The sequence below is a fragment of the Nerophis ophidion genome, linkage group LG04 (assembly GCF_033978795.1).
Source record: "Nerophis ophidion isolate RoL-2023_Sa linkage group LG04, RoL_Noph_v1.0, whole genome shotgun sequence".
NCBI lineage: Eukaryota > Metazoa > Chordata > Actinopteri > Syngnathiformes > Syngnathidae > Nerophis > Nerophis ophidion.
The window spans coordinates 84706359-84724784 of NC_084614.1; the positions used below are offsets into that span (position 1 = coordinate 84706359).

Here is an 18426-nt window from a genome sequence, read left to right on the forward strand (position 1 = left end):
TTTAAATTTCAAATCATTATTTCACAATTTAAATAATCATTTCCGAAACAATTATTTAAACTGTGAAATAATGGTTTACATTTTAAACATCATTTCACAATTTGAACATTTATTTCACAATTTAAACAATTATTTCAATACATATATATATATATATATATATATATATATATATATATATATATATATATATATATATATATATATATATATATATATATATATATATATATATAGTCTATAACCTGTGTGGAAGAACTTCATGAAATAAAATAAATTCATAAAATAAGTAATAAAAACAATAATTTAGTCATGAAATAATTCATCAAATCATTAAATAAATATAAAAAAAATCTTGAAATAAATAATAAATTGTGAAATAGTTATTTAAATTTGAAATAATCATTTAAATTGTGTAATAATGATTTAAATTGTGATATAATGATTTCAATTTTAAATCATTATTTCACAATTTAAATCATTATTTCACAATTATTTAATTGTGAAATATACTTCCGGCTCAAGGCACGAAACAGGAAGCACATTTTCACAATTATTTAAACTGTGAAATAATGATTTGAAATTTAAATCATTATTTCACAATTTCAATAATTATTTCACAAATAATTATTAAAATTGTGAAATAATGATTTAAAATTGAAATCATTATTTCACAATTTAAATAATTATTTCACAATTAAAATAATTGTTTCACAACTAATTATTTAAATTGTGAAATAATGATTTAAAATTTAAATCATTACTTCACAATCTAAATAATTATTTCACAATTAAAATAATTAGTTCTTAATTTAAATAATTATTTCACAATTTAAAACATTATTTGACAGTTTAAATAATTATTCAAAAAACAATCATTTAAATTGTGAAAGAACGATTTAAATTTTAAATCATTATTTCACGATTTAAACACGTATTTAACAATTTAAATAATTATTACACAATTTAAATATTTATTTCAAATTTAAATAACTATTTCACATTTTATTTATTTCAAGATTTTTTAAATATTTACTTAATGATTTGATGAATTATTTCATGACAAAATTATTGATTTCATTACTTATTTTATGAATTTATTTTATTTCGTGAAGTTCTTCCACACAGGTTCATGAAATAAGCAAAACCGTATTTAGAGACAATATATATATATATATATATATATATATATATATATATATATACATATATTTTTATTTTTTTATTTTTTTTTTTACAAATATTAGCCGCACCGGACTATAAGCCGCACATATGTACCGGCGTGAAAGGTTTTATGAATGTTTATTTAAATACCTTAATTGTTTCCAAACAGAGTCTGTAACAGGGCAGTAAAACGGCTGATCAAACAAAACAGAAGTGAATTAATAATACTAACACAGACACTCGTAAGCGTTTTCATGCATATTTGCACGAAAACATTAGTTTTCATGCAAATATGCATGAAAACACTCCTACAGACATCAACACATGTGACACTCTAGTAACTCAGAATAGTTTTAGTTATATTGTAAACCTTGCAAATGTTGCTTGGAGTGACGAATGAAGAATTCATACGAGTATGAATAATAGACGAAACAGGATATACTTTCGGTTCAAGGCACCAAACAGGAAGTCCAATTTCAACCTGCAGTACCTGCCATAGCACAAACAATAACACACCTTTTGGGTGTTCTGTGGAAACTTGTTTGTTGCACACAAAACATCATGGCCGTCATGCCAAAAAACAAAAAAATCCATAAATTAGCCGCACCGTTTTATAAGCCGCAAGGTTCACAGCGTGGGAAAAAAGTAGGGGCTTATAGTCCGGGACTATGGGGAAATTGATGTGGAATAATTAAATGATTTACATTATTTAATAGTGTATTTATTTATTCCATTTTTAATCGATTAATGACACAATGATGTCATTATTCTAAGGTGGTATTCGGGTATTTCCTTCCGTCCCGTTTGACCCTCCAAACTCAGGGGGGTCGAATTTCGGGAGAAGGGACGACTGGGGTTTTGTGACCGCACGCTGCCCCCTGCTGGGCTCCAGGGAAGCCCGACACAGTGCTTGTTTTTTTTTTTTTTTTGCGGGGGACAGCGCACCACGGGCCCGTCCTCTCAATTATTGCTGCTGTCAAAGCTCGTACGAGTCGTACGAGTTTCGAAATCACAGCGAGGGGATACATGTTGATAACTGCACTCTGAAAGAACGCTCACCCTCATGAGCTCAAACGGGTGAGCTTGGGAATGAATTGCTTTTTTTTTTGTCCCTTTCATGGATCTGTACAGATTGTCCCATCGACACAAAAGTAAAAAAACACAACCTTTGTTACAAAATACTTGGCACACACACACACACACGCCATCAACGCGAAACATGAGAAATATTGGCACGGAACATGGCGGTGTTTGATCTGCATGTGCCTCGGCGGCCTTCTTTCCCCCTGAAGCCCTCTTGCCGGTTCACTTTGCGGTGGCGAGCATCGGCTGCTCCGCGTACCAGTGAGTCCCCGGATCGGGCATGCTGCCCCCGAGTGGCAGGGCGATGAACTGCGGGCAGGTGCCGCCCCCTGCGCCGACGACTCCCACGCCGACGGCCTGCGGGTACGTGTGGTGGTGGTGGTGGTGGTGGTGCGCGTGGTGCCCTGCTGCGTCAGTCCGGCCGATGTGGATCTCGTCCTCCTCGCCCTCGCCGGTGGTCTTCCGGTAGACGGGATTGTCAAAGTTCATGCTCTTGGTGGAGTTGCGCTTCCAGTTCCGCCACACCAGGTAGACCCCGGCGCAGACCAGGCCGAAGACCACTGTGGCAATGATAGGAACTGCATGCGTTTAACACACAGCCGCAGGGCGGGCGTTAAAGAGGCGTAGCAAGCTTGTGGCGTGAAATGACAAAGAGGGGCCCGGCTGGCATGCGCGGCTAGGCAGGTGGCAACGGTGGTGGAAAGATGGGGTGGGTGGCAACGATGGAGAGATGAGGTTGATGGCAACGACGGAGGGATGACACAGATGGCAACGATGGAGGGATGGGGCGGGTGGCAACAATGGAGAGATGAGGTAGGTGCCAACGGTGGAGAGATGGGGCGGGTGGCAAAGATGGAGAGATGGGTCGGTGGCAACGATAGAGGTGGGGGGAGGTAGCAACGATGGAGAGATGAGGTAGGTGGCAACGATGGAGGGATGGGGCGGGTGGCAACGAAGGAGAAATGGGGCAGTTGGCAACGATGGAGGTGGGGGAAGGTAGCAACGATGGAGAGATGAGGTAGGTGGCAACGATGGAGGGATGGGGCGGGTGGCAACAAAGGAGAAATGGGGCAGGTGGCAACAATGCAGAGATGAGGTCGGTGGCAACGATAGAGGTGGGGGGAGGTAGCAACGATGGAGAGATGAGGTAGGTGGCAACGATGGAGGGATGGGGCGGGTGGCAACGAAGGAGAAATGGGGCACGTGGCACAGAAGGAGAGATGGGGCAGGTGGCAACGTTGGAGAGATGGGGAAGGTGGAAACAAAGGAGAGATGGGGCAGGTGGCAACGAAGGAGAAATGGGGCAGGTGGCACCGAAGGAGAGATGGGGCAGGTGGCACCGAAGGAGAGATGGGGCAGGTGGCAACATTGGAGAGATGGGTCGTTGGCAAGGATGGAGAGATGAGGTCGGTGGCAACGATGGAGGTGGGGGAAGGTAGCAACGATGGAGAGATGAGGTAGGTGGCAACGATGGAGGGATGGGGAGGGTGGCAACGAAGGAGAGATGGGGCAGGTGGAAACGAAGGAGAGATAAGGCAGGTGGGTGGCAACGATGGAGAGATGGGGCGGGTGGCAATGATGGAGAGATGGGTCGGTGGCAACAATGGAGGGATGAGGTCAGTGGCAACGATGGAGGTGGGGGAAGGTAGCAATGATGGAGAGATGAGGTAGGTGGCAACGATGGAGGGATGGGGCGGGTGGCACCGAAGGAGAGATGGGGCAGGTGGCAATGTTGGAGGGATGGGTCGTTTGCAAGGATGGAGAGATGAGGTCGGTGGCAACGATGGAGGAATGAGGTCAGTGGCAACGATGGAGGTGGGGGAAGGTAGCAATGATGGAGAGATGAGGTAGGTGGCAACGATGGAGGTGGGGGAAGGTAGCAATGATGGAGAGATGAGGTAGGTGGCAACGATGGAGAGATGGGGCAGGTGGCACCGAAGGAGAGATGGGGCAGGTGGCAACGTTGGAGGGATGGGTTGTTTGCATGGATTGAGAGATGAGGTCGGTGGCAACGATGGAGGTGGGGGAAGGTAGCAACGATGGAGAGATGAGGTTGGTGGCAATGATGGAGGGATGGGGCGGGTGGCAATAATGGAGAGATGAGGTAGGTGGCAACGATGGAGGTGGGGGAAGGTAGCAACGATGGAGAGATGAGGTAGGTGGCAATGATGGAGGGATGGGGCGGGTGGCAACGATGGAGGGATGGGGAGGGTGGAAACGGTGGAGGGATGTGGCAAAAGGCAATGGTGGAAGGATGGGGCGGGTGGCAACGATGGAGAGATGGGGTAGGTGGCAAACATGGCGAGATGAGGTAGGTGGCAACGCTGGCGGAATGGGGAAGGTGGCAAGAATGGAGGAATGGGGCGGGTGGCAACGACAGAGAGATGGGTCCGTGGCAACAATGGAGGAGATGGGGCAACATTGGAGAGCGAGATGGGGACAACGATGGAGAGATGGGGCAGGTGGCAACGATGGAGAGATGAGGGCAACGATGGAGAGATGGTGGCAACGATAGAGAGATGAGGGCAACGATGGAGAGATGGTGGCAACGATAGAGAGATGGGTCCGTGGCAACAATGGAGGAGATGGGGCAACATTGGAGAGAGAGAGATGGGGACAACGATGGAGAGATGGGGACAACGATGGAGAGATGGGGCAGGTGGCAACAATGGAGAGATGGGGCAGGTGGCAACGATGGAGAGATGAGGGCAACGATGGAGAGATGGTGGCAATGATGGAGAGATGGGGGCAACGATGGAGAGATGGGGGCAACGATGGAGAGATGGTGGCAACGATGGAGAGATGGTGGCAACGATGGAGAGATGGGGGCAACGATGGAGAGATGGTGGCAACGATGGAGAGATGGGGGCAACGATGGAGAGATGGTGGCAACGATAGAGAGATGGGTCCGTGGCAACAATGGAGGAGATGGGGCAACATTGGAGAGAGAGAGATGGGGACAACGATGGAGAGATGGGGACAACGATGGAGAGATGGGGCAGGTGGCAACAATGGAGAGATGGGGCAGGTGGCAACGATGGAGAGATGAGGGCAACGATGGAGAGATGGTGGCAATGATGGAGAGATGGGGGCAACGATGGAGAGATGGGGGCAACGATGGAGAGATGATGGCAATGATGGAGAGATGGGGCAACGATGGGGAGATGGGGGCAATGATGGAGAGATGGTGGCAACGATGAATAAATGGGGGTAACTATGGAGAAATGCATTTACTGTGGCGTTAAGAAAAACTATATCAGGAGGTTCTGTAGGCCCAGTGGGTATTTGTAGACCAAAAGGGTCCAAAATCCATCACTGACATTTCTAAAGTAAGGCCTGTCGAAATGTTGTGCTTAATGAACCTATTTTGAGTGTTTTAAGAGAAAAAAGTGACCTATGCCTGACTTAAATGTATTTTGTCCTCTTTGGCAATGTGGGTGTGCGTGTTGCTACATTGTGTTGCTGTACATTGTGTACAGAAACACAACACTGTGTGATGCCAAAAATGCAGCAATGTCAGACACACAGACGATGACTCCTGAGGACACGTGGAGAAGAGGACCTTCCCTGGTGCCTCCACAGAAGAGTCATGGCGCATGGACCAACACAAACAAGAAGACTTGTGGTGACTCACCAATAGGGATGACCACTCCGAGGACTGCCACTGTCAGGTTCTCACCCAAGATGAAATGTTCGCCTCCAGCTAGAAGAGGACAGGAACCAAGACCAAGGCATTAGAAGAAGGGTGTATACTAGGGCAGTGAATCTTTGGGCACCACACCATTCGATCTGACTCTTGGGGGTAACGATTCGTCTTGATTCAAAACAATTCTGGATTCAAAATCAATACTTTTTAATAACATTGGTTGCCAGTTCTTTGATTAGTTCTGGTTTGAAGTGTTTGGAGTTAAGAGCTTTGTCATGAAAAAAATCAGGCTTGTAAGTTGAGGTACGACTTTTCATGACAAATTTAATTGAACATTTAGACCAGGGCTTTTGTAAACCGTCTTCGTTATCGTACGGCCAATCATTGTGTGAAACACACTAGTCCGTGTGTCCGCGTATCATCTTTTTGCTTTTTTAAAATCGAAACTGAAACATAAGTCACGATGAGGCTAACTATGTGTACACTCCTCAGCCTTCCCGGTAAGTTTTATTCAGGGGTACTGGAGAAGAGGCTACGCCGGACAGTCAAACTTAGGATCCAGGAAGAGCAGCGTGGTTTTCTACCTGGTTGTGGAACTGTGGACCAGCTCTATACTCTTGGTAGGGTTCTTGAGGAAACATGAGAGTTTGCCCAACCAGTCCACGTGTGTTTTGGGAACTTGGAGAAGGCATTCGACCGTGTCCCTCGCAAATTCCTGTAGTCTTAACAGGGTTCTTGAGGAAACATGAGAGTTTGCCCAACCAGTCCACGTGTGTTTTGGGAACTTGGAGAAGGCATTCGACCGTGTCCCTCGCAAATTCCTGTACTCTTAACAGGGTTCTTGAGGAAACATGAGAGTTTGCCCAACCAGTCCACGTGTGTTTTGGGAACTTGGAGAAGGCATTCGACCGTGTCCCTCGCAAATTCCTGTACTCTTAACAGGGTTCTTGAGGAAACATGAGAGTTTGCCCAACCAGTCCACGTGTGTTTTGGGAACGTGGAGAAGGCATTCGACCGTGTCCCTCGCAAATTCCTGTACTCTTAACAGGGTTCTTGAGGAAACATGAGAGTTTGCCCAACCAATCCACGTGTGTTTTGGGAACTTGGAGAAGGCATTCAACCGTGTCTCTCGCAAATTCCTGTACTCTTAACAGGGTTCTTGAGGAAACATGAGAGTTTGCTCAACCAGTCCACGTGTGTTTTGGGAACTTGGAGAGGGCATTCGACCGTGTCCCTCGCAAATTCCTGTACTCTTAACAGGGTTCTTGAGGGAGCATGGGAGTTTGCCCAACCAGTCCACGTGTGTTTTGGGAACTTGGAGAGGGCATTCGACCGTGTCCCTCGCAAATTCCTGTACTCTTAACAGGGTTCTTGAGGGAGCATGGGAGTTTGCCCAACCAGTCCACGTGCGTTTTGTTAACTCGGAGAAAGCATTCGACCGTGTCCCTCGCAAATTCCTGTACTCTTAACAGGGTTCTTGAGGAAACATGAGAGTTTGCCCAACCAGTCCACGTGTGTTTTGGGAACTAGGAGAAGGCATTCGATCCGTGTCCCTCGCAAATTCCTGTACTCTTAACAGGGTTCTTGAGGGAGCATGGGAGTTTGCCCAAACCAGTCCACGTGTGTTTTGTGAACTTGGAGAAGGCATTCGACCGTGTCCCTCGCAAATTCCTGTACTCTTAACAGGGTTCTTGAGGGAGCATGGGAGTTTGCCCAAACCAGTCCACGTGTGTTTTGTGAACTTGGAGAAGGCATTCGACAGTGTCTCTCGCAAATTCCTGTACTCTTAACAGGGTTCTTGAGGGAGCATGGGAGTTTGCCCAACCAGTCCACGTGTGTTTTGTGAACTTGGAGAAGGCATTCGACCGTGTCCCTCGCAAATTCCTGTACTCTTAACAGGGTTCTTGAGGGAGCATGGGAGTTTGCCCAAACCAGTCCACGTGTGTTTTGTTAACTTGGAGAAGACATTCAACCGTGTCCCTCGCAAATTCCTGTACTCTTAACAGGGTTCTTGAGGGAGCATGGGAGTTTGCCCAAACCAGTCCACGTGTATTTTGTGAACTTGGAGAAGGCATTCGACCGTGTCCCTCGCAAATTCCTGTACTCTTAACAGGGTTCTTAAGGAAACATGAGAGTTCGCCCAACCAGTCCACGTGTGTTTTGGGAACTTGGAGAAGGCATTCGAGAGTGTCTCTCGCAAATTCCTGTACTCTTAACAGGGTTCTTGAGGAAACATGAGAGTTTGCCCAACCAGTCCACGTGTGTTTTGGGAACTTGGAGAAGGCATTCGACCGTGTCTCTCGCAAATTCCTGTACTCTTAACAGGGTTCTTGAGGGAGCATGAGAGTTTGCCCAAACCAGTCCACGTGCGTTTTGTTAACTTGGAGAAGGCATTCGACCGTGTCCCTCGCAAATTCCTGTACTCTTAACAGGGTTCTTGAGGAAACATGAGAGTTTGCCCAACCAGTCCACGTGTGTTTTGTGAACTTGGAGAAGGCATTCGACCGTCTCCCTCGCAAATTCCTGTACTCTTAACAGGGTTCTTGAGGGAGCATGGGAGTTTGCCCAACCAGTCCACGTGTGTTTTGTGAACTTGGAGAAGGCATTCGACCGTGTCCCTCGCAAATTCCTGTACTCTTAACAGGGTTCTTAAGGAAACATGAGAGTTTGCCCAACCAGTCCACGTGTGTTTTGGGAACTTGGAGAAGGCATTCGACCGTGTCCCTCGCAAATTCCTGTACTCTTAACAGGGTTCTTGAGGAAACATGAGAGTTTGCCCAACCAGTCCACGTGTGTTTTGTGAACTTGGAGAAGGCATTCGACCGTGTCCCTCGCAAATTCCTGTACTCTTAACAGGGTTCTTAAGGAAACATGAGAGTTTGCCCTACCAGTCCACGTGTGTTTTGGGAACTTGGAGAAGGCATTCGACCGTGTCCCTCGCAAATTCCTGTACTCTTAACAGGGTTCTTGAGGGAGCATGGGAGTTTGCCCAAACCAGTCCACGTGTGTTTTGTGAACTTGGAGAAGGTATTCGACCGTGTCCCTCGCAAATTCCTGTACTCTTAACAGGGTTCTTGAGGAAACATGAGAGTTTGCCCAACCAGTCCACGTGTGTTTTGGGAACTTGGAGAAGGCATTCGACCGTGTCCCTCGCAAATTCCTGTACTCTTAACAGGGTTCTTGAGGGAGCATGAGATTTGCCCAACCAGTCCACGTGTGTTTTGTGAACTTGGAGAAGGTATTCGACCGTGTCCCTCGCAAATTCCTGTACTCTTAACAGGGTTCTTGAGGAAACATGAGAGTTTGCCCAACCAGTCCACGTGTGTTTTGGGAACTTGGAGAAGGCATTCGACCGTGTCCCTCGCAAATTCCTGTACTCTTAACAGGGTTCTTGAGGAAACATGAGAGTTTGCCCAACCAGTCCACGTGTGTTTTGGGAACTTGGAGAAGGCATTCGACCGTGTCCCTCGCAAATTCCTGTACTCTTAACAGGGTTCTTGAGGAAACATGAGAGTTTGCCCAACCAGTCCACGTGTGTTTTGGGAACTTGGAGAAGGCATTCGACCGTGTCCCTCGCAAATTCCTGTACTCTTAACAGGGTTCTTGAGGAAACATGAGAGTTTGCCCAACCAGTCCACGTGTGTTTTGGGAACTTGGAGAAGGCATTCGACCGTGTCCCTCGCAAATTCCTGTACTCTTAACAGGGTTCTTGAGGGAGCATGGGAGTTTGCCCAAACCAGTCCACGTGTGTTTTGTGAACTTGGAGAAGGCATTCGACCGTGTCCCTCGCAAATTCCTGTACTCTTAACAGGGTTCTTGAGGAAACATGAGAGTTTGCCCAACCAGTCCACGTGTGTTTTGGGAACTTGGAGAAGGCATTCGACCGTGTCCCTCGCAAATTCCTGTACTCTTAACAGGGTTCTTGAGGAAACATGAGAGTTTGCCCAACCAGTCCACGTGTGTTTTGGGAACTTGGAGAAGGCATTCGACCGTGTCCCTCGCAAATTCCTGTACTCTTAACAGGGTTCTTGAGGAAACATGAGAGTTTGCCCAACCAGTCCACGTGTGTTTTGGGAACTTGGAGAAGGCATTCGACCGTGTCCCTCGCAAATTCCTGTACTCTTAACAGGGTTCTTGAGGAAACATGAGAGTTTGCCCAACCAGTCCACGTGTGTTTTGTAAACTTGGAGAAGGTATTCGACCGTGTCCCTCGCAAATTCCTGTACTCTTAACAGGGTTCTTGAGGGAGCATGAGAGTTTGCCCAAACCAGTCCACGTGTGTTTTGTAAACTTGGAGAAGGCATTCGACCGTGTCTCTCGCAAATTCCTGTACTCTTAACAGGGTTCTTGAGGGAGCATGGGAGTTTGCCCAAACCAGTCCACGTGTGTTTTGTGAACTTGGAGAAGGCATTCGACCGTGTCCCTCGCAAATTCCTGTACTCTTAACAGGGTTCTTGAGGAAACATGAGAGTTTGCCCTACCAGTCCACGTGTGTTTTGTGAACTTGGAGAAGGCATTCGACCGTGTCCCTCGCAAATTCCTGTACTCTTAACAGGGTTCTTGAGGAAACGTGAGAGTTTGCCCAACCAGTCCACATGTGTTTTGTTAACTTGGAGAAGGCATTCGACCGTGTCCCTCGCAAATTCCTGTACTCTTAACAGGGTTCTTGAGGCAACATGAGAGTTTGCCCAACCAGTCCACGTGTGTTTTGGGAACTTGGAGAAGGCATTCGACCGTGTCCCTCGCAAATTCCTGTACTCTTAACAGGGTTCTTGAGGAAACATGAGAGTTTGCCCAACCAGTCCACGTGTGTTTTGGGAACTTGGAGAAGGCATTCGACCGTGTCCCTCGCAAATTCCTGTACTCTTAACAGGGTTCTTGAGGGAGCATGGGAGTTTGGCCAAACCAGTCCACGTGTGTTTTGTTAACTTGGAGAAAGCATTCGACCGTGTCCCTCGCAAATTCCTGTACTCTTAACAGGGTTCTTGAGGGAGCATGGGAGTTCACCCAACCAGTCCACATGTGTTTTAGGAACCTGGAGAAGGCATTCGACCGTGTCCCTCGCAAATTCCTGTACTCTTAACAGGGTTCTTGAGGAAACATGAGAGTTTGCCCAAACCAGTCCACGTGTGTTTTGTAAACTTGGAGAAGGCATTCGACCGTGTCCCTCGCAAATTCCTGTACTCTTAACAGGGTTCTTGAGGGAGCATGGGAGTTTGCCCAAACCAGTCCACGTGTGTTTTGGGAACCTGGAGAAGGCATTCGACCGTGTCCCTCGCAAATTCCTGTACTCTTAACAGGGTTCTTGAGGAAACATGAGAGTTTGCCCAACCAGTCCACGTGTGTTTTGGGAACTTGGAAAAGGCATTCGACCGTGTCCCTCGCAAATTCCTGTACTCTTAACAGGGTTCTTGAGGGAGCATGGGAGTTTGCCCAAACCAGTCCACGTGTGTTTTGGGAACTTGGAGAAGGCATTCGACCGTGTCCCTCGCAAATTCCTGTACTCTTAACAGGGTTCTTGAGGAAACATGAGAGTTTGCCCAACCAGTCCACGTGTGTTTTGGGAACTTGGAAAAGGCATTCGACCGTGTCCCTCGCAAATTCCTGTACTCTTAACAGGGTTCTTGAGGAAACATGAGAGTTTGCCCAACCAGTCCACGTGTGTTTTGGGAACTTGGAGAAGGCATTCGACCGTGTCCCTCGCAAATTCCTGTACTCTTAACAGGGTTCTTGAGGGAGCATGAGAGTTTGCCCAAACCAGTCCACGTGTGTTTTGTAAACTTGGAGAAGGCATTCGACCGTGTCCCTCGCAAATTCCTGTACTCTTAACAGGGTTCTTGAGGGAGCATGGGAGTTTGCCCAAACCAGTCCACGTGTGTTTTGGGAACTTGGAGAAGGCATTCGACCGTGTCCCTCGCAAATTCCTGTACTCTTAACAGGGTTCTTGAGGGAGCATGAGAGTTTGCCCAAACCAGTCCACGTGTGTTTTGTAAACTTGGAGAAGGCATTCGACCGTGTCCCTCGCAAATTCCTGTACTCTTAACAGGGTTCTTGAGGGAGCATGGGAGTTTGCCCAAACCAGTCCACGTGTGTTTTGGGAACCTGGAGAAGGCATTCGACCGTGTCCCTCGCAAATTCCTGTACTCTTAACAGGGTTCTTGAGGAAACATGAGAGTTTGCCCAACCAGTCCACGTGTGTTTTGGGAACTTGGAGAAGGCATTCGACCGTGTCCCTCGCAAATTCCTGTACTCTTAACAGGGTTCTTGAGGGAGCATGGGAGTTTACCCAACCAGTCCACATGTGTTTTGGGAACTTGGAGAAGGCATTCGACCGTGTCCCTCGCAAATTCCTGTACTCTTAACAGGGTTCTTGAGGAAACATGAGAGTTTGGCCAACCAGTCCACGTGTGTTTTGGGAACTTGGAGAAGGTATTGGACCGTGTCCCTCGCAAATTCCTGTACTCTTAACAGGGTTCTTGAGGGAACATGAGAGTTTGCCCAACCAGTCCACTTGTGTTTTGGGAACTTGGAGAAGGCATTCGACCGTGTCCCTCGCAAATTCCTGTACTCTTAACAGGGTTCTTGAGGAAACATGAGTTTGCCCAACCAGTCCACGTGTGTTTTGTGAACTTGGAGAAGGTATCCGACCGTGTCCCTCGCAAATTCCTGTACTCTTAACAGGGTTCTTGAGGAAACATGAGAGCTTGCCCAACCAGTCCACGTGTGTTTTGGGAACTAGGAGAAGGCATTCGATCCGTGTCCCTCGCAAATTCCTGTACTCTTAACAGGGTTCTTGAGGGAGCATGGGAGTTTGCCCAAACCAGTCCACGTGTGTTTTGTTAACTTGGAGAAGCCATTCAACCGTGTCCCTCTGAAAGTCCTGTGGAGAGTGCTCAGAGAGTATGGGTTATCAAACCACCTGATTCTGGAGGTCCACTCAGTGTCATAGCTTGGTCCGCATTCCCGAAAGTAAGTCGGACCCGTTTTCAGTGACAGTTGCTCTTTGTCACCGATTCTGTTCATAACTTTTATGGACAGAATTTCGAGGCACAGTCAGGGGCGTTAAGGGGATTATGTTTCTGCTTTTTGCAGATGATGTGCTCCTGCTGGCTTCTTTTGGCCAGGATCTTCAGCTCTCACTGGATTGGCTGACAGCCGAGTGTGACGCGACCGGGATGAAAATTAGTCCATGGTCCATGGTTCTCGCCCGGAAACGCGGGGAGTGCCATCTCCGGATTGGGGGGAGGAGATCTTGCCCAAAGAAAAGGGGCCTAAGTACTTTGGGGTCTCCTTCACGAGTGAGGGAAGAGTGGATCATGAAATCCACAGGCGGGTATGGCATCTGCTCTGTATCAATAGTGGTAGTGCAAAAGGAACTAAGCTGGAAGGCAAAGCTCTGAATTTACCGGTCGATCTACGTTCCAATCCTCACCCATGGTCATGAGCTTTGAGTTCTGACCGAAGGGACACGATCCAGGGTACAAGCGGCCGAAATGAGGTTTGGTGACGGAGTTCTCCCTTAGAGATAAGCTGAGAAGCTCTGTCATCCAGCCGAAGCTCAAAGTAAAGCCGCTGCTCCTCCACATCGAGGGGAGCCAGATGAAGTGGTTGGGGAGGTGCGACCACAGGGAAGACCCAGGACAGAGTGGAGAGACTATGTCTCTCGGCTGGGCTGGGTATGCCTCTGGAGCCCCCGGGAAGAGCTGGACAACAAGGCTGAGGAGAAGGAAGTCCTGGCTTCTCAGCTTAGGCCGCCGTCCCCCCCAAGAAAATGGATGGATTGAACCATTTGTAGTACGTCTGTATTGTGCGATTTTTAATGTATCTTATAATTTGATGAATCACACATCACTGGTAGTGGTTTATATGAATGGAAATGAGTCCACACCCGTAGCATCAGTACTGCAACCGACAGTAAATCCAAGAGAAGCCCAGTGGGACACCTGGCAGATGTTACTAGTTACTCTTGCCTCTATCCCTCCTAACTCACCCAAGATCAAACATGCATCCTGTAAAGAAGTTGCCGGCTGGCTTACAGTGTTGCGACACGCTGCTGTCCCCCGCCGGCGTGGTGGACTCAACCGTCACGGTGGCGGTCGAGTGAGAGCCCAGCGCCTTGGACTCCTGCGACGCCGCCGCCGCCGCCGCCTTCAGCGTGCTGAGGGGCGTGTGCGGCTGGAGGGCGGCGAGAGGCGACGTCGTCAGGAGCGCGGCGGCGTCCGCCTGGGACACCGCCTCCGAAGGCGGCAGGGTGTCTTTGGGAGCGGTTGCCGTGGCAGCGGGCGTGGCGGCCTCTGGCGAGGATGTGGGCGGCATGTCGTTTCTTGGCACTGCAAAAAAAATATGTTTTAGGTAAGATGCTCAATTGTTTAGGTTACGTATTTTTAAGAACATGGGGAGCATGGAATCATGCAGAGACAGAGTTCAATTTCGCTCATGAGGAGAACGCATGGAGCTGCACACTTAGTCACAGTCTCACCCTAAATCATAAAGCGCATCAAAGGGTCGTATTAGGATTTTTTTCTACATGTAAACACTTTCTTGTGGTCCACGTAACATGTAATGGTGCTTCTTTGCTGAAAATGTTGCATGGATTATGTTTTACAGACTATCTTCAAGTCGCTTTCTGACCGTCTTTTCAGGATTCCCGTAAGCCGACACACCACCAAAATTTTCGGGACCCAAAATATAAAAACTTTTTGACATACCCGATTGGGAAAGTGGCCGTGCCAGCAATCTGAGGGTTCCTGGTTCGATCCCCACTTTCTACCAACCTCGTCACGTCCGTTGTGTCCTCGAGCAACACACTTCACCCCTTGTTCCTGATGGGGTCGTGGTTAGGGCCTTGCTTGGCAGCTCCCGCCATCAGTGTGCGAATGTGGGTGTGAAAGTGTGTATGAATGGGTGAATGGTGAGTACCTTGAAGGTAGAAAAGCGCTATGCAAATATAACCCCATTTACCAAAAGGGTCCTTGCGGGGCTCTGCAACGCCCCTGAGGGGCTTGGACCGCCCATAATAAATTTAAATAAAATAAAATATGAAATTAAATAAAATTTAAAAAATGAAATAAATAAAATAAAAATGTTAATAAAATACATTAAAATAAAATAAATTAATATTAATTAATAAAAGCACTTCAGACTGTCATCATTTGTAGCAAATGTGACAGACATTCTATTTGTTTTGCGTGTTTGTTTAGTCTTTTACATGAAGCTCAAAGACTGATATGTTCTGTCCCAGATTATAGTTGTTAAAATAATCATGTATATAAATTATCACATAACTTTAGTATGCTTAAAGTCTGTTGCTATAGTTATTAGCTATTGTGCTTAAGCTGTGCTTTTCCTATCTGTGCAAGGACAAAAAACGTCTTGTCTGAGGGGTGGCCTCAGCCGCAGCAAACTTTGTTTTAGCCCGCTCACAGCCAAGGACTGCAAGGACCTCAACGCAGACGAGACGACAGCACGCAGACCAAGCAGAGACAAGGCGAAATCACAAGGCCCCCCAGCACATCCCGTCACGTATTGCTTTGCACGATATATGTGAACCCTCCTTTAAGAGGCGGCCTCAGTGATGTTGACTACCGAACTCCTGAATAAATAGAGGGAGGCGGGAGCTGAACCTTAGAGCAAAGGGCGAAAATTCGAATAAGTGTGCAGCGCCATGCGTTCTCCTCATGAGCTAAATTGGACTCTGTCTCTGCATGGTTCCTTGCTTCTTGTCCGTTTAATAGATGTCATCAGTGTTTGAACCTGACATTAACTCATTTCCATCTGAAATCCTTGGATACAAAAATCATGCAAATAAAATTATGAAAATAAAATCATACTATAGCAAGTAATCAAATTAAGAAAAGTAATAAAATACCCTTTCATCGACACATACTGTACACATACAAGACGTACCAATGCAGTGGTACGTCTTGTAATGTATTGTTTTCATTCAGTATGGTTGGCAAAGTGGCCGTGCCAGCAACTCGAGGGTTCCAGGTTCGATCCCCGCCCCCGCCGTCCTAGCCACTGCCGTTGTGTCCTTGGGCAAGACACTTGACCCACCCGCTCCCGGTGCCACCCACACTGGTTTAAATGTAACTTAGATATTGGGTTTCACTATGTAAGAGCGCTTTGAGTCACTAGAGAAAAGCGCTATATAAACACAATTCACTTCATTATTCAGGATCTTGCTTTACGTGTTCAAGCTCATGTTACGGGTCATAAGTGTGCGGATTTTGGGGGGAGGCCAAGCGCCAAATAAACTGATTTTAGTTTGTCGATTTGCGATACAGAGGTTGCAATTGGGGGTTGAATCACCAAAAATGATTCCCGGGCGTGGCCACCGCTGCTGCTCACTGCTCCCCTCACCTCTCAGGGGGGTGATCAAGGGTGAAATGCAGAGAATAATTTTGCCACACCTAGTGTGTGTGTGTCTATCATCGGTACTTTAACTTTAACAAATGTTTTGGGTGGGCAGCACGGTGGTAGAGGGGTTAGTGCATGCGCCTCACAGTACGAAGGTCTTGAATTCAGACCCGGGCTCGGGATCTTTCTGCGTGGAAAGATCTTCTTCCCACTTCCACAAAAACTCCACTTCTCCCAGTCTGTGGAACGCTCTCCCTGACCACCTGAGGGCACCTCAGACTGTGGATGCTTTTAAAAAAGGCTTAAAAGCTGCTCCCTAGTCTGTGGAACGCTCTCCCTGACCACCTGAGGGCACCTCAGACTGTGGATGCTTTTACAAAAGGCTAAAAAAAAAACAGCTTTTTAAAAAAGCCTTTTTATAGACATGAATGCTGGTTCTAGCTATTGGGCTGTTTCTAGTTTTATATATATATTTTTTTTTATTATCTTTTTAGGGTCCTTGGCCCATGGCAAAGGACTCCTGTGGAGTCCTTTGCCATGGGCCAAGGACCCTATTGAAACTGTAAGGTTTTATTATTCTTTATTATTATTATTCCATGGAGTCCTTTGCCATAGGCCAAGGACCCTATTGAAACTGTAAGGTTTTATTATTCTTTATTATTATTATTCCATGGAGTCCTTTGCCATAGGCCAAGGACCCTATTGAAACTGTAAGGTTTTATTATTCTTTATTATTATTATTCCATGGAGTCCATTGCCATGGGCCAAGGACCCTATTGAAACTGTAAGGTTTTATTATTCTTTATTATTATTATTCCATGGAGTCCATTGCCATGGGCCAAGGACCCTATTGAAACTGTAAGGTTTTATTATTCTTTATTATTATTATTCCATGGAGTCCTTTGCCATGGGCCAAGGACCCTATTGAAACTGTAAGGTTTTATTATTCTTTATTATTATTATTCCATGGAGTCCATTGCCATGGGCCAAGGACCCTATTGAAACTGTAAGGTTTTATTATTCTTTATTATTATTATTCCATGGAGTCCTTTGCCATGGGCCAAGGACCCTATTGAAACTGTAAGGTTTTATTATTCTTTATTATTATTATTCCGCACCTATGCGCTGTAATTTGACCCCCTTAACATGCTTCAAAACTCACCAAATTTGACACGCGGCCCCTAAAACTAAAAAAAAACAGACAGCTTGTAACTTCCGTTAACAATGTCGTAGAGACATGAAACAAAAATGTATATGTAGAACTGACTTAGACCTACATTTCATAATTTACCTTTTGGGGCAAAAATCTACCGAAAGTTCGTAAAAACCCATTCAATACAAAATTTTCGCAAAAAATGCAATTTTTGCCTCTTTGAGCTGTAATTTGACCCGCTTAAAATGCTTCAAAACTCACCAAACTTGGCACACACATCAGGACTGGCAGGAATTGCGATCTGACAAAAAAAACAAACCCCAAAACTTAAAATTGCGCTCAAGCGCAATTTTTCAATAAAACACAGAAAAAACTGCTCCTAGGAAGAAAACACAGACATTCGGTAGGAATGTCGGAGAGACATGAAACTAAAACCTCTATGTAGGTCTCACTTAGACCTACATTTTAATAGCTGACATCCCTCAGCAAAAATCAACAAGAAGTTAAAAATTACCCCTTCAAAATAAAAGTTTTGTAAACACCCTTCACCTTTTTTCAAACGTTATGTCCTCTGAGAGCGTTTGTCGTTTCGGCTTCAAACTCGAGTTTGAACCCTTTTGATTAAAAGTTATCGAAAGAGTTTTGATTACTGCTCCGGTTTGGATTTTACGCGCCTTCAAAAAACCCCTGTGGAAATTTTCCTACAAAAATGTCATTTTTGCCTCTTTGAGCTGTAATTTGAACCCCCTTAAAATGCTTCAAAGTGCAAGTTAAAGCTCTACTATGCCAAGCGAAAGCCATTTATCAACAACATCCAGAAACGCCAATCTGTAATTTGACCCCCTTAACATGCTTCAAAACTCACCCAATTTTACACACACATCAGGATTGGCGAAAATTGCCATCTAATAAAACACCAAACCCCAAAAGTAAAAATTGTGCTCTAGCGCCCCCTAGGAAAAACCCCTGACAAAACTGCTTGTAACTTCTGTTATGAATGTCGTGCAGACATGAAACAAAA

At 46.2% G+C, this 18426-nt stretch overlaps 1 protein-coding gene across 1 annotated transcript in view; it reads right to left on the bottom strand.

Moving 5' to 3' along the window:
• Positions 1-1113: 1113 nt before the first annotated feature.
• Positions 1114-18426, bottom strand: part of LOC133550486 (low-density lipoprotein receptor-related protein 8-like) — a 122880-nt gene continuing 105567 nt past the window's right edge. Inside the window, exons 13-16 of the mRNA XM_061896466.1 lie at positions 17642-17644; positions 13930-14223; positions 5882-5950; positions 1114-2825 (exon numbers count right to left, since the gene is read on the bottom strand). Coding sequence (XP_061752450.1) covers positions 2470-2825; positions 5882-5950; positions 13930-14223; positions 17642-17644 — 722 coding nt within the window. The 3' untranslated portion in view covers positions 1114-2469. The remainder of the gene's footprint in view (positions 2826-5881; positions 5951-13929; positions 14224-17641; positions 17645-18426) is intronic.